The following is a 15,273-nucleotide window of genomic DNA, read 5'->3' as shown; positions in this document are numbered from 1 at the left end:
ATGGCTGTATGCTATTCAGAAAAGAAGACTATTTATTTTTCTCGTTTCTACGAAAGATTTCACCTAGAAAATTTAACAATTCTCTATTTTTTTGCCCTTTGTATTTTAATGCATTCTCAAGATTTTGGGTGTAGTAAGAAAAGGAAGCGTGAATGGGAAAAAAAGCTGTTCGGACTACTTGCAGTTTTCTGTTCAAAAATATGCATAAGCTAAAAGCTCCATAAGCTTTCTTCTAATTAGTCTGTGTCACAGTGGGGGAGAGAAAAGAATTTAAAAGTATATCTGTATTTTCATTGCTGAGATATTACTGCTAACTGATAAACTGTTAACAGTTTAGCTTTTTTCTATTAGATGAACCCAAAGTATCTGAGGATTCTGATGTCAGTTTCAGTATTTGATCAGAACTTGTAGCTGTAGACAAAATCTCCTTATAATAAAAGTACAAGAGTTGTTTTAAATTTATAATTGCTGAGATTTGTTCAGAAATTTCAGAAGTTAGCCAGCAGATCAGAAACACATAGCTATTAAAATCTATGGCCTTATTTTTAACAAAAAGGACAAAGCTTGTAGAATCAAGGATATTATGCATTTTTATTTACTTTATTTTACAAACGCGGATGCAGATATTTATGCTACAGGTAACTTCCACAAGAAAAAACATGCAATTTTTTTTTTTAATAAACAAATTATGAAGTTAGAATTACTGGGTTTCAGGCTGTTCATGCTTTTCATGAACTGTCTTTCTATGAAGATATCTATAAAAAAGACACTTTGCCAGCAGATGTCTCTCTTTCTGCACTGACAGACTGAAGTTAACTAACCTTCAGCACAATTTTTATTTGTTTCTTGGGGATCGGGTAAGAACAAAAAGCAAATATAAGAGTGACTCTAGCTCAAATGTCACTATGTTAATATCTTTTACTACTTATGAGGAAAATTTGAAACCATTTGTCAAATATTCATGTCACATTATCACATGATCATGATCAGTATCATTTTTATTTACCTGAAATTGTTAGTAGTTGAATTTGAAGAGGGTCATAATGTTTGTTTATTCATCCCAATTGATTCTGATGGTGTGTCTTATCATTACTATTAGGCTTCATTTCTCTTTGAAAGATGATGAAGAAAACAATCAGTTCATCTTGGATCTTGCTGTTTACAGGTCAGACTTATTATTTATGTTTCCACTTCATTTTTGCCATTCGTAAGTTCTAATACACAGAATTCCAAATATAATCCTTTTTGTAATGGAATTTCAAGAGGAAAACAAATAGAGGATGTTATATAATCAATCTTGACGCCTCTATCAAAGAAGTGGAACTGTATAACTCAAAGACCCTTCAGATTGATTGAATAAGCTCTGTGTCTTAGCAGTCTTTTTTTTAACTGATGTCTTTTGCAGTCTACAGACAACTTTCCTCCACACTTGTCAGTTTATAGTTATGTAAAATCTTTTCCATTCATTCATTGGCAGAATAGAATTGTAAGAAATGTTTTTGTCCGTTGTCTAGCCCTAGAAAGGCTCCAATACAGTTCAGGATCTTCTAGTTAAATTCTTCTTGAAACAAGATGAGATAGCCTAGTCCATAGCGCTTATTGGAAAGAGTCCATGGTTTATGCTATTCCCTAAACTATGACAGAGCATTCTCTAGAATAAAGTTATCTGAAACAGACCAAAATATGAGAAGGTAACCTTATAACTCTTTTATTGTATTTACTACTAAGTACTTCAGCAACTTTATTTGTGGCTTTACCTCTGGGTCAAAAAGGGATTTGAAAGCCACAAGACTATTTACCCCAAATTGGAACTTGTTAGAATTTATATTATAATTCACATCAGGTGTTCTTTCCTTTAAGCTTATTTATTTTGTTTAGAACAAGCCCACTCAATTTTTTTCTGACTTACAAGAATTAGGTTTTTTGGAGCCTTAAAAATTCTGTGAACACACATAGGAATATAATATTTTTCTTCCAAAAACCATCCCACTAAATCTAAGTAATATTTCATTTAACTTAATAACTAAAAATTGAATTTTATAGTTTACAAATTGTCAAGTTATGTACTGAATTGTATTGTGAAGTTTATTAATTTATATAAATTTATTTTTTAAGACATCTGGACACTTCTCTGCTTGATATCGATGTCCAGCCAACTTACATACGAGTACTGGTGAAAGGAAAGGTTAGTTTTTTTCTTATTAAATTCATGTCAGATCAATGTTTAGTTTATGCAATGGTTATTCAGTGTACTCTGTAGCTGACTTACAGTAATTATCAACTTTTGTGCACATATTCAGAAAAAACACTCTTTCATAATTTCTTTATTTTGAACCACGTATAAACTGTGGAAATTCTAACCAGAAGAGATGCAAAGCCTGAAATGAAATTCTATTCTCTCTTTCTCTCCTTCTCACTTTTTATTTCCATTATAGTGTACCATAAATCACTTAAGAGAGCTTATTAGTTGCCCTAGGCTACTATTTAGCAGTTTCACAATCTGGAATTTATAGCAGACGGAAATGAATGGATGTGTATTCCTTTGAAAGAATGTTTAAAATGCCATTTTACTTTTCTCCCTTCTTAATGGTTCTATTTTTATCATCAGTTTTTTGAAAAATTTGAAACATTTAAATAGTAAACGAAAGTCCATATTTATGACTTTACCAACTGCATAAATAAAATTTCAGAATTAATTTAAATCTAAAATAGACTAGATTAGCTTTCTCATTTAATTGCTAATGTAAGTAAAGCATCAGTTTACAACATTTTTTAGAAACATTACTTCAGAAATGACAGCAATTCAAAAATATACATATAGCTATTCTTGTTAGTAAAAGCTGTTTAGCATGTTAATCGTGTATTAGGATTAGTAATACTGTATTTCAATTGAGAGGTTTTAGACATAGACTGCTATTAATATCAAATAATGTGATGGTTGTCTTATGTGTATGTGTTCTATCCAGGTTAAAAATGAAAATAAAAAAAATTAGCATGATATACTTCAATTCTGTTTTCTCACAGACATTCCAACTAGTGCTCCCTGAGGAAGTCAAGCCAGATAGCAGCTCTGCTAAAAGATCACAAACAACTGGTCATTTAGTTGTCAGCATGCCAAAGGTATGTAAAACAATCTGAGGAGGCATCACAGGAAGGTATTTAAAATGTTGTGAGTACACTGGGAATGTTTCTGAGTCAAAGGTAATAACTAGCTAGTTAAAGTTATTCAGGATGTATTTCCCAAAGAAGGAACATTCCAGAATGATGATTTAATCAGAGTGCCAAAAGGTCTGATTTAGAATTCCTTTAAAGAACTCTTAAGGAAATCAATATTAATAGAACTTTTTCCTATATTTTCAACAGATACAGCTTTTTATATGTGAAAATATCCTCTGCAAAATCTGTCATGTTCTGAAGCCATGTATGAAGAAGTATTTATAATAGAACTGAAAATAAGAAGCTTTTTTGTCTGTATGAGATAATAAGACCAGATGAATTTTTCAAAATTCGTGTGGCCCACACATGTGTGAAAATGACATTTTTGGGATACAAATCCTTGTCAAAATGCTTTCTATCCATAGAAATCATATTAATAGGAAAAGAATGTATTCTAGGAAAGTAATATAATGAATAAATTTTGGGAGTAACTGTAATGCCAGCACAAGCTTTTCTTCCAGAGCTTTATGGTTGAAGATATCAACAATATTTGATAGCACTAATTTTTTATCATAAACTTGATATTAATTTGATATTTCAAGATGAGAGAAAGGACAGTTCATGCAGCTTCTTTTCAGTTTGTATCAATGATAAGAAAAACCTAATGACTATATTGCACTATATTTAACATTTCTGATCCTGATAAATAATTATTAAAAATAAAATTAAAATTATTTGTAACTAGATAAAAGAGCTAGCAAGTTCCATAGGTAACTGAAATTCTTAAAATACTATTTAACTAAAATGCAGACTTATACAGAAGACTTTTTGCAATACTATCCAGAAAAGATCACTAACAGAATGCTAACTGAATTCAGTGTTTTTTTTCTTGCTTTAGTGAGTTTTTGGGTAGGTTGCTAAACATTTCACTGTACATCTTCCAGCCTGTTCATCATATTTTCCCAGCCTTTAAAATGAGAAGTAAAATCTCTCTAGTTGACTCTCCGATGGCCTTGCCATTCCATAGATATTATAGATAGTAAATTCCACGTAACACAGAAGAAAGTAAATTATTTTCACCTCGTTTTCTGGAAACATTTTTCTTAAATGTACTATTTATTGTACAGCAAACCAATGCAGAATGGGTGTCAGAAATTTCTAAGGCACTCCCTAAATATCAAAATATCTTGCAGAGAAGATAAAAAGTGAGTTTCTTGGTTAACTTTAACCAAAATTGACATATTAAATCATCAATTTTGTAAAATGCCATCAATAGATGATACCAGAGGCTTGTTAATTACTGCTCGTGAACTATAACAGAAATCAGCATTATTAGCAAACATTTTTTTTTTCAGGGTTCTGATACATTCTGTATCATGTTTCATGTTTTAAAACTTAGCTTTCCTTGTGTTAGTAAAGCAAAGGGAAAATTTTGATTTTTTTGTTTAACCCTTCATTATAGAAGCAATAACAAATGAATTCTGACAGCTTTTTATAGTGTAGGTGTTCAAAAGCATTCAGAAACTTAAAGGCCATTAAGAATTAGTTACCTTAATATGAAAATAGAAGGATATATATCACACATGTCAGTGTAAGAATTATCTGATAAAATTTCATAGAATTCTCACTCAGCTCGGTGTGGAAAATGTAGTAATATTTCACTGCCATCCAGTTCATATGGAGACGTACAGCTGTGGAACCCTACAAATCATTTCTTCCTTCAGAATAAATGTGTTTCAGATGAACTCTATTACTCAGTGGAATTCAGATTGCAGGAAAAGAAAGCCATTGTAGGAAAAAACTGTAGGCTGAAAAGATGACTCAGCTTAAAAATATTGTTTTCACAAATTCCTTCTCTTTTCTCAAATATATGCCAGATCCTGTTCAACACATCCATTTTTAGAGTTATCTGCTAATGTTCTTAAAAGACCTCTCTTATCTGGTTTCTGAACATTCTAACTATTAACAACAGTTTCATAGAACTACTTCCAGAAAGCTTCACTATATTCACTTAGACTTTCTTCCTGTATATTGCAGATTTCAAATTCCAGTCATTTAACTTTCTCCTGAGCCCAAAGTCTTATATTTAGCCAAAGTTTAACTCCATCACTTCTGTTTTCCATATTAGTTAAGCTCACTTTCTTGACTTCTCTGAGAGATCAGCATGTGATCACTGTCTTGTTGAACCTCACATACCATGGTTGTATATTGTTTCAAAAGAAACAAAAAGAAAATAGACAATATCACCTACTTTTTTTCTTGACATCTTTTGACCAAGAGAGCTTTTGAGTAAAAAAATGATGATATAGTACACAAATCCTAACCCTTTTCTTATTTGACAAACCCTTCAAAAAACTTTATCCTGTTGAGGAATCCTTTCCTGTTGATTGCAGAACCAGTGATTTTCCTTACTTTCCTTGTCAGTGTATTCAATGGGTGAAGTAAGGAACATTAGTGTCAGGGTCATCAAAGGAATGCACATTAGGGCCCCCTGTGAAGTGAGGGAAGATTCAAAGAAAAAGACTTTCCTTCACCAGAGTGTATACAGAATCAGAAGGGATCAGCCTCTTGGCAATGCATTTCAGAAATGGATTATAGAAGCTACAGAATTATAAATCTGTCTTACTTGTTACACAGTTTGGAGCAAAGACTTTAAGAGATCTGGAGCAGAATACTTTCAAGTCAATTTTACCACAACATACTTGTTAAAATAAACTATTTGTTTTAGTTCTCTTATAGTTCCGTTATGTTCCTGTTCTCCCCCTTCCTTTCAAGTGCTTAAGGGATCCCTTTCCCATGGTGTTGTTATGAAAGGAAAGAGAGATGTTTTTGCCATGAGAAATGAAATACGTTCTTTAAACAAAATGGCGATGGACATGTTTTCTTTGAGAAAGGGAATTCACTTAGGCTTCAATGTTGAAATTTAATTTTAGTAAAGTTGCTGAAAGACTTTGTAGTTGCTTCTCCTTTTCATAAATAGTGAGAAGTCCAGAACTTAGCAGGTGCTTTAATAAAAATGTCTGAACTAACATAGACATTAAGACTCAAATACAAGCAGAAGATGCATCAAGAAAAAGCTCATTAGCTACAGAGAAAATCAGTGTGCATTATTTATGTGGTACTAAACAAGAAAACATATTTATATACATATATTTAAACATTTAAAAATATGCATACTCATATATGTATTTGAATATGATTCCATTTAAATCATTTGGTTAAATGGCCTTATACATGTTTCATCCTGAGTGAAAAGTTTTAAAACCTAACAGAAAGACAAAATGTCACAAGAGAAAATTTATTCACATCCTCTTACTGCTTCAATTTTTGACAGATAATTTAAATGCTTTTGAGCATAAATATCAACTTTTGTGGGACGTATTTTTCTGTCTATTTTTATTTTAGGTTAAAGAAATAATCCTGGCTAAGCAAAAATCATCAACTTCAGTCAAACCTTCTGACAGCAACACGATGTACAAAAAAAGTACAAGGTAATTCCTTTTTTTCTTTTCCATTAATTTTAATTTTTGTACTTAAGTTATTCAATTGCCAGAGTATTTGCTTCCTATTGAGTATCTTATTGTTAAAAGTATGAAAATATTCATTTGTATAGGTTACAACACTGTATAATAACCTTAGACTAATAGCCTGTCTGGTGCTGTTTATAAAATGGTCTTCTCCAATAGCAGAGCCAAAAAAGCACTTAATTCTGCAGATCAGTTTTGTTCCATCAACTCATTCAAATTATTGAAATGGTGCACGCTAAAACTATACTACCTACTGGGAGTTGTCTCTGCAGAACTTCTTGTTGTGTAGCCTCTCAAAACCATTTAGAAAAAAAGAGGTTTTGAATCTTTCTCATGAATGTATTTGCTCACTGATAGAGTGAGTATACACGTTGAGGTACTGCACTAAGTAGCTTCAGAAAGCAATTCTGCAAGGTTTTTGTTTTCCTGGGGTGCATTAAAAAGAACATTTGCAGCAGCTCAAAAGAGACTCTGCTCCCCTTCTCCTCTGCCCTGGTGAAGCCACAGCTGGAGCACTGTGTCCAGTTCTGGGCTCCTCAGTTCAAAAAAGTCTGACTACTCAGTTCAGAAAATCTAACTAATGCATCAGTCTGGTTCAATGGCAGTGGCTGCAATTCTTAGTGAGGTTTCAAAATGTTCATCAGAGATTTTTGATGAAATTTTCCTCCACCTTTACTGCATCCTTGAAAACAGTTGTTTGCAAATGTGTGTATTGCCAAAAAGGGGTGATACAAATAAGGCATGACTGTGAAGTGAGGAAATGTTTTTCTCTGGTAAAATAGGGCTTGTAAAAGTAAAGGGACACTGTAAGATTTCTGAGTTGAATCTCTGGACGTTGTATGGCTAATGAATGAAAATGCGTACAATTATTTGCCGTAACTTGTGCTGGCACTGCACTGTACCCTCCCTGTGCCCTGGCTGCAGCTCAGACAGTGTTAATAGCACACCTACATTTGGCTGTTGCTGAGCAATGGGTTACCTCCAGGGTTGGGCCAGATGGCTTGGTGTGGCACAGCCACTGTGCCAGCCTCATGTTGCTCATGGGACATGGGTTGGTTATGCCTGGACTACATGATCTCCAGAGGTCCCTTCCAACCGCTGTGATTCTGTGGTTATGCAACATAGGTCCATTCTATTACATGTGCCATAAACTCTAGCTCTTAAACTCCTTCAGATAGTAGTTAATGACTGCTGGAAGCAAGCAAATATCAGGGATATGCTATGATTTTTTCTCTTACCACGTGTTAATAACCATTAGAGCAGATAGACACGGGGGTTGATGGCCACATGGCCTTACTAAATACAGACATTTTGATGTATGTTACTATATTTACTTTTCCTCTTGTTGCAGGCAACAATATTGTGAGATATGGTAACTGCAAAGTTTGTTAAGCAGCTTATTTGTACCAAAAGTGTTGTATTTCCTTTTTTGGTTTTGTTGTGGTACACACTGATAGAAAGGCTAGGCAGACAGTAAAGGTTATCATTATGGATCATGTCTGTTCTTGGTCTCAGTATTTAGGATGCTGGCCAAATGGCACTGCAAGTGTCTCATGTTGTTTTTCCTGCTTTTTGTTTCTTAATTTTAATAAGGATTGTTTTTGTCTTCTTTTCTTGACTGGCCTGTCTAGCGAAAAGACAATAAGATGACTGCAAGAATTTGTTGACATCCCAGATGAGACACAACCACTGTACCCTTTCCTTAGGCAGCAGTGATTACAACAGTTCACCTTCTTAATTACTGAATGTTTCAATTATTTTTTAAAAGATGGGCAGTGGTTCTTTCCAGCAGAAGCAGAAGCTACAGCCTTTGAACATTAAAATAAATCAGTTAAAAGAAATGTATTAACTGTTCTCTAGGAGAAAATCAGATCTTCCTACTTTAGATACACGACCTCTCTTCTAAATGGATTCTTCCAAACAGCAAAGAGCTGGCAACTAGTGGGTTGCTAATACGTATTTCCTTAGAACACTCCAAAAGAAAGAGTCTGAAGACTAATAATGAAGCAGGCCCCCTTTCCAGCCAAGAGATGAACTAAAGGTACTCCATGGCAAAGTGCAAGGAGTTTTTAGATTTCAGTCCACTTTTAAGTAATTATTAAAATATTTACTGAGGATTTTGAAGGAAAAAATGCAGTTTTTATTGTTAAAATATTTCAGGAGTGCAAATCACAAAAGGAGAATTAGGAAAGAGGCATTTTGAATTACAGCTCTTTCTAAAAATACTAGGTTTTGACCTCTGAATTTGAAAAATTGCTGATTAGCCAGATGTTAAAAACTTGCTGAATATTTGTCTCTTAGATTACGGAAGAAATTCATTACAGTGATCACACTTGACAGATACAGATGTCTAAGCTAAATTCTGTCAGACATAATCTGCTAAACTATAATATAGTGCTTTAAATTTCTTAACTCATTAGTTGTATTATATGATGATGCTCACTACTTCTGCCACATTCTATGACTGTATACAAAACTGTATTTCAAACCTTCAAAGAGATAAGTTATTTTAGCAGGAATTTGGTTTCTTGATTTATTATATTTATAGAACATCTACTGATAAGGCAGCTGCATCTGTCAGGCTTAACTGTTACTGGCGTCAGAATTTATGAGGAAAAGAAGCTGAATTTGCCATTGGTACATAGGTGAAATTTACGTAGTTAGGAACTTACTTTTCTCAAATTATACTGGAAATTTAACAGTAGCAGATACATAAACCTAATGACTCTTATCCCATACACTCAGCTTTAGACTGTTCCTCCTATATCATATTGGAAAAGAAAAAAATAGAAAATGGGAAACATCTCTAAATGTTAATATACACTGTTGCTGTTTGATCTGGCAGGCAGCTCAGCACCACCCAAGCTATTCCCAAGAGGAGAGAATTGGAAACAAAATAGAACTCATGGGTTGAGATAAAAGCTATTTACTAAGACAGGAACAGAAAATGAAAACAAAAAATGCATTCTAATTTGAATCCTTGAAAGAATCTTTGCCAAGTGTAGGACTATTCTCCTGTCCACCAATTTATTAGCTGAGGATCTCTCCCAGCACACTTCTGCAGTTTGCAGAAAGAGGTGAGAATTTAATGTTGCAGAAAGGAATACCATAGAATAAAATGACTAATTTCCAAACTGGAAATGTGAAGTAAGATGAGGGTAGAAGTTTTGTGAAGCTGTAGACAAACTAACCTGAAGGAACTGCAAGCAGATTTTATGCAGTTTTTCAAAACTCAAATTCACCTTCATTTCTGCTCCTAAATCAGGAACGAACATTTTAACTAAAAGACAGGTAAGTGCAACTGAAACGTGGCCTACACAAAAGATGAATAAATGTGTGGCAAGATCACAATTGGCAAATCAGTTATCAGTTCTACTGAGATGTCATGAGTGCCTTCTACAAGACCTAGGAGTTGATTACAGACCTAGTCAGTTGAATGGATTTGCAAAAATAATCTTTTCAGGCTACATAGATTGATATTTTTTATGAAGATACTGAGAATTCCTGCTCTCAAAGCAAGTTACATTGTCTGAAATAGGAGAAAACATAGTAGTAGTAGTTCAACTGACTTTAAACAGAAACTAGATCAGGTCTGACTAAGAAACATTTTTAAAAGGCTTTTTTTCACTGTTAAGCATAAAGTGTAGATTGAATTGCATTCTCATGGATGCCCAGAGCTAACCAAAGTATACAGTATACACCTCTATCTTTTGACTAACAGAGGAAAAAAATGTCGGGCGCCTAAGAAATGATTTGAAAATTAATTTGCTCACACATGTGTCTAATAATCCATAGTTGTATAAGGGCAAGGACAACTCAGAAAATTCTCAAAAATACTGTTCAGTTAGTTCTTGAGCTTTAAAATCTAAAATCATCTCAAAAAGTACGTATGTGATAAGGATAAAAGACTCAGAGCATAGACATACTTAACAGTGTTTTCCACAGAATCATAGAATGGCCTAGGTTGAAAAGAGCCATGAAGATCATCTAGTTTGAACCCCCTTGCTATGAGCATTATTTATATAACGTTTCAGTACTTTTTAAGTGAGGTCTTAACAGTTTGTTAGAATGAAGTGTTTTCAGTATAAGCTTCTCCGATGTTTAAACAGGACTCAGCTTTGACTAACAAATTTAGCAGTGCTTTTTGTTTTTCTGGGATAATTAAGATGCAAAAATATGATTTAAGATGGATTTGTATATTGAACATATTGGAGCGAGTTTCTTACTAACAGGCAAGGTCAGTTTGATATTGTGAAGTGACTGTGAAAAGAAAGGTAAGGGACAGAACTGTGAAGATGAAACTTGGATGCTGATATTGGCTCTCCAGAGCTGTTGGTCATACTTTGTAAATATCATTGCAAATGCTGATGCAAGAAAGGAAACTTTCAGTCAAATGCCAGTGTATTTTCTGGATCACGAGTATGAGAAATCTTTGGCAATCCAAACTTTTATTGAAATTCAGAAGTTGAAGCAAGAAAATGTAACTGTCAAATCATTAAAATATCAAATGTTGGAATTAAGAACGGTATGAACAAAAGTGTAAATTATAAAAACCCCCCTCAAATTATCGGAGTTGTGCTCTGTCACACACCAGATTGATCAGCAGGCTGCTATAGTTATGCAAAATTGAAGGACTGACTGTCATTTCTTATTGTGAAATCTTTTTCTTTTTTGAAGCATCTTTCAACTATATAGAGATAGAAATAACCTTTCTAAGGGAAAGAAATGCCAGGAAAAGAAAAATCACTTAATATTATTTATTTTGATGATCTAATCTGTAGATCATCATTCTCACTTGGTTTGAGACCACTCAACAGCAGGTAGCAGTGCCTGAAATTGGAATCATTTGTGATCACTGAGGCTGATAGATATATTGTAGTTGGTCTTATTGTCTTCATCACTATTTTACCACTGTTTATGAAATAGCATTAGCAACAAGAATAGTTTTTACTCTCCTAGGCAGAAAAGGTTTGCATTCCTTCTTCCAAAATTTTTCAGATAGTCATGACATCATCAGTAGTCATACCATTTTTTCCATAGAAGCGTGATGGGGAGAGCGCATTTCCAGGAGATGTGCAATGGCAGTTCTGAAATTAATGCTTCCTATTTTATTACGTTGGCCCACGACATCAGAGGCAGATGTGGGTGGTATGGCGGTAGAGGTTGAATCATCCCAGCAATATTCTGTTACATTTTGTTGCTGTGCGACAGGTGGCAGCAGAGAGGTGGTCTGACAAAATAGCAACTGACATGGAAGTGCGTATGAAGCAAAGGTGTGGAGTTGAATTCTTTCATGCAGAAAAAATGGCACCAACTGAAATTAATTGACATTTGCTGAATATTTACAGAGACCAAACAGTGGATGTGAGCACTGTGAGGCAGTGGGTGGTGCATTTCAGCAGTGGCAACAATGACATGAGACACAAATCATGTTCTGAATGAGCATGGAGATATTTATGAATGCAACATGAAGGTTCTTGTTCATAGCTGATGAAAATTCACAGCTAATGGTGGTGACTGTGTCTCGAAGCTGAGAGATTGCTCTGTCAAATAGTGTTATTGTGCTCTTTGTATCTGTTGTAGTTTCCATGGAAATAAATAGGAAACAATAATTTCAGAGTGACTTGTGTGTATGTGTCATATATGCACTGAATTCAGCATGATTAAGGCTTGTCATCGTCCAAACATTTCTTTTATGATAGCTGAGGGAGTAATGTGAGCTGTACTAAAGAAGTACAGAATATCTGACCTGTGATGATTCTCAGTCTTTCCTATTGTCCTTGCTAATCCTAGATAACACTTGCTGATTAAATTTTGAGAATGACTGGTGACTAGCTTGTTGATGTGGACTGTTACTTATGATGCAGTTAATTATTTTTTGGTGTATTGAAGTTTATTCATCTACTCAGCAATGAATTATTCAAAATCCATAATGTTGATTGTATTTTCATGACTAGCAATTTGTACAATTTTAGAACAAATGCAAATTACCAATAATAATTGAAATAAATCAAATCAAGGTAAATGTTTTCTACCATGTGAGTGAAGTACATGCTGAGGCTGATTAAATTTAATATTTATGCTTTTTTACTTTTTTTCTGAGATGCTTTCAAATTAGTGACTTGTCATTAGTGATTATATTAATTTTCTAGACAGGAAAAAAAAAAAAAAAAAGGTGTTCTTTTTAGAATCCCCCAGTGGCTACTAATAAAATCCTTCAAAGTGACAGCACTTTTCACAAATCACAGAGGAAACAGAGCTGTTTCTTAACTCTAAGGAATGAACATTTTCTGGAATGTTGCCACAGAATTTTGTTTAGTTTAATTAAAAATCTAGCCTCATAAATGGAAGAACATTCAGAGTAAAGAAATGACAATTTTCTTGTATGTTTCCTCGTAACACATTTTCTCAGTGGCTTTTGTTTTCATCGCTTGTGGGAAAAGATTATTCTGATTATTAAGAGGTAGGCTTCTCTGGACATTTCCTGCTCAGCAAAATGGGCAAAAAATTCCCTTAGAACAAGAAAATTCTAGTGGCATAATGCTGAAAGAGGTGGCTAATCTGACTATTACTCTTCTGTTTGTCATGTTTTCCTTGGCCCTAGCATAAGTGAAGAAACCTGCCTCTTCATTTCTCCGTATCTTGGGCAGGGATCTGACACAGGCATGACCTGGGAGACTAATGAAGAAGCATGGGCAGACTTTGGAAGCTTCTTCACAAAACCTCACTTTCTAAAAACTGAAGATGGTGTATTTCAAATTAAAGATCTTTTTATATACTTTATTTACATACTTTCATTACCTAATTTGTCATCAAAGTAAAACATTTTTTCAACCAGTAACCTTGCTACATTTTCCTTTGTTCTAGTCTTAGTAAACCTTTCTGATCTCCTTGGTAAACAAGGAGTTTTCTCACATCTTGTAATGTACTGTCTTTTGTAATGTTTAGCTTGGAACTTTGACCCAAAGTAGTCCTTAGTATAATGGTAAAATCAGTACGAAGATAAACAAACCATGCTGGAATTTTCAGAAATTAGATCATCAGACAATGAAATTCCCATTTTGCCTTTTTTTTAAAAGACAGACTTTGCAAGACAAAGTATATTTCAAGTCTTTGATCATCATGCGGTGTTGTTTGGTTGCCTTAATGAGTGGACTGTCCACATCTGCAAGTGTAATCTGAAACAATTTCCTTAATAGTGGTTGAATCTGGAGATTCTTTTGTACTTCTGGCCTTTCTTATACTATCTTTTTTTCATAATACAAACATTGCTAGTATTTCCACTAACAAAACCTATGAATTAGCTGATATAAGCACGCAAATTAGTACAATTATATTTTCTGTCTAATTAAGGAGTATTTCTGCTTTCCAAAGATAAATTTGTCATCCTATAACTAATAATCACCTTGTGTGATAACAGTGAACAGAAGGATGAAGGAACAGTTATGACTGTAAAATCCTGTCTTACATCAGAAGCCAGTCACTTAAAATATGACACCAGCAATCTTCATGTCCTCATATTAGACAAATTATAGATGCCAACAAATTAACTATCAGTGTTTATTTTTGTAAGATAGAGATTCTGTTGTAAAAAATAGTGAAGATTTAGCTGTACTTTTGTAGTACTCATTGTTCACACTGAGTTTTTGTAACGAACAATTTTCAAGTAATAAGGACTTTTAATCCTCATTTAATTGGGCTCAGTAACAACTCTTGCAATGAAGTCATTAAGTTTAATAACAGGTATCCAAAACAGTGCTGTTATATTTGACCCTGAAATGAAGGGGTTTTTTTTTCGTTTCCCTCTTGTTTCAGAAGCAAACCAGTTGAGAAATTAGAAGTGGATCCTGACAAATATTCATTCCCAGATGTGACAAAGATAATCCCAGAAAAGGGACAAATTGGACGAGGACCTATTAAGCTACAGCCAGAGAAGATTACAGAGACGGTGAAAAGCAATGTTGATTTTGAAAATAATGAAGAAGTACCTCCCCTAATTTGAAAGATTCTTATTAGTCTCTCTGTTTGTAGTCTGTATACCTGAGTTGTTTTCATGATCTGATGCGTAGAGTAAGTATTATCTGGCTGAAGCTGGAAATGTCATTACAATTCTTGCCATAAACTTTGTTATACTTCTGTATTCTGGTGTATTTTCTGTAAGTATATTGCTTATATAATTTTTTTTCTTTTCTAGGTTGTTTTGCTCTGTAAAGCCCAAATGAGAATGGGGGTCAAAGAGTCACATATTGTCAGGTTTTTTTTTCTGAAGAATTACTGTTTAGCTTAAAAGGACAGCAAGGCTTGTGAAGGACTTGGAGAATATGGCCTGTGAGGAGAGACTGAAGGAACTGGGGCTGTTTAGTATGGGGAAAAGGAGGCTGAGGGGGACACCTTATTGCTCTCTTCCAGTATCTGAAAGGTGCTTACAGCAAGAGCAAGGCTGGTCTCTTCTCAGTGGTGACAGGATGAGGGGAAATGGCCTCAAGTTGCACCAGGGTAAGTTTAGGTTTGATGTCAGGAAACACTTCTTTACAGAAAGGGTTGTTAAGCACTGGAAAAGGCTCCCCGGGGAGGTGGTTGAGTCACCATC

General features: G+C 34.2%; 1 protein-coding gene across 3 annotated transcripts in view; it reads left to right on the top strand.

Annotated features, from left to right (window-relative positions):
* DNAAF11 (dynein axonemal assembly factor 11) overlaps positions 1 to 14,823 on the top strand; it is a 30,698-nt gene extending 15,875 nt beyond the window's left edge. The window contains exons 8-12 of one of the 3 annotated variants that reach the window (XM_052704666.1): positions 1,100 to 1,165; positions 2,116 to 2,185; positions 3,025 to 3,120; positions 6,562 to 6,647; positions 14,499 to 14,823. In XM_052704666.1, coding sequence (XP_052560626.1) covers positions 1,100 to 1,165; positions 2,116 to 2,185; positions 3,025 to 3,120; positions 6,562 to 6,647; positions 14,499 to 14,685 — 505 coding nt within the window. In that variant the 3' untranslated portion in view covers positions 14,686 to 14,823. Of the gene's footprint in view, positions 1 to 1,099; positions 1,166 to 2,115; positions 2,186 to 3,024; positions 3,121 to 3,363; positions 3,695 to 6,561; positions 6,648 to 12,031; positions 12,270 to 14,498 lie in introns of those variants that run through there. The other 2 variants (XM_052704667.1, XM_052704668.1) reach the window with 2 other exon arrangements.
* Positions 14,824 to 15,273: the final 450 nt, after the last annotated feature.

This window comes from Tympanuchus pallidicinctus, unplaced genomic scaffold (assembly GCF_026119805.1).
Source record: "Tympanuchus pallidicinctus isolate F22 unplaced genomic scaffold, pur_lepc_1.0 scaffold5, whole genome shotgun sequence".
Classification (NCBI taxonomy): domain Eukaryota; kingdom Metazoa; phylum Chordata; class Aves; order Galliformes; family Phasianidae; genus Tympanuchus; species Tympanuchus pallidicinctus.
The sequence above is the reverse complement of the archived record's forward strand: the minus strand, read 5'-3'. Positions and strand labels throughout refer to the sequence as shown.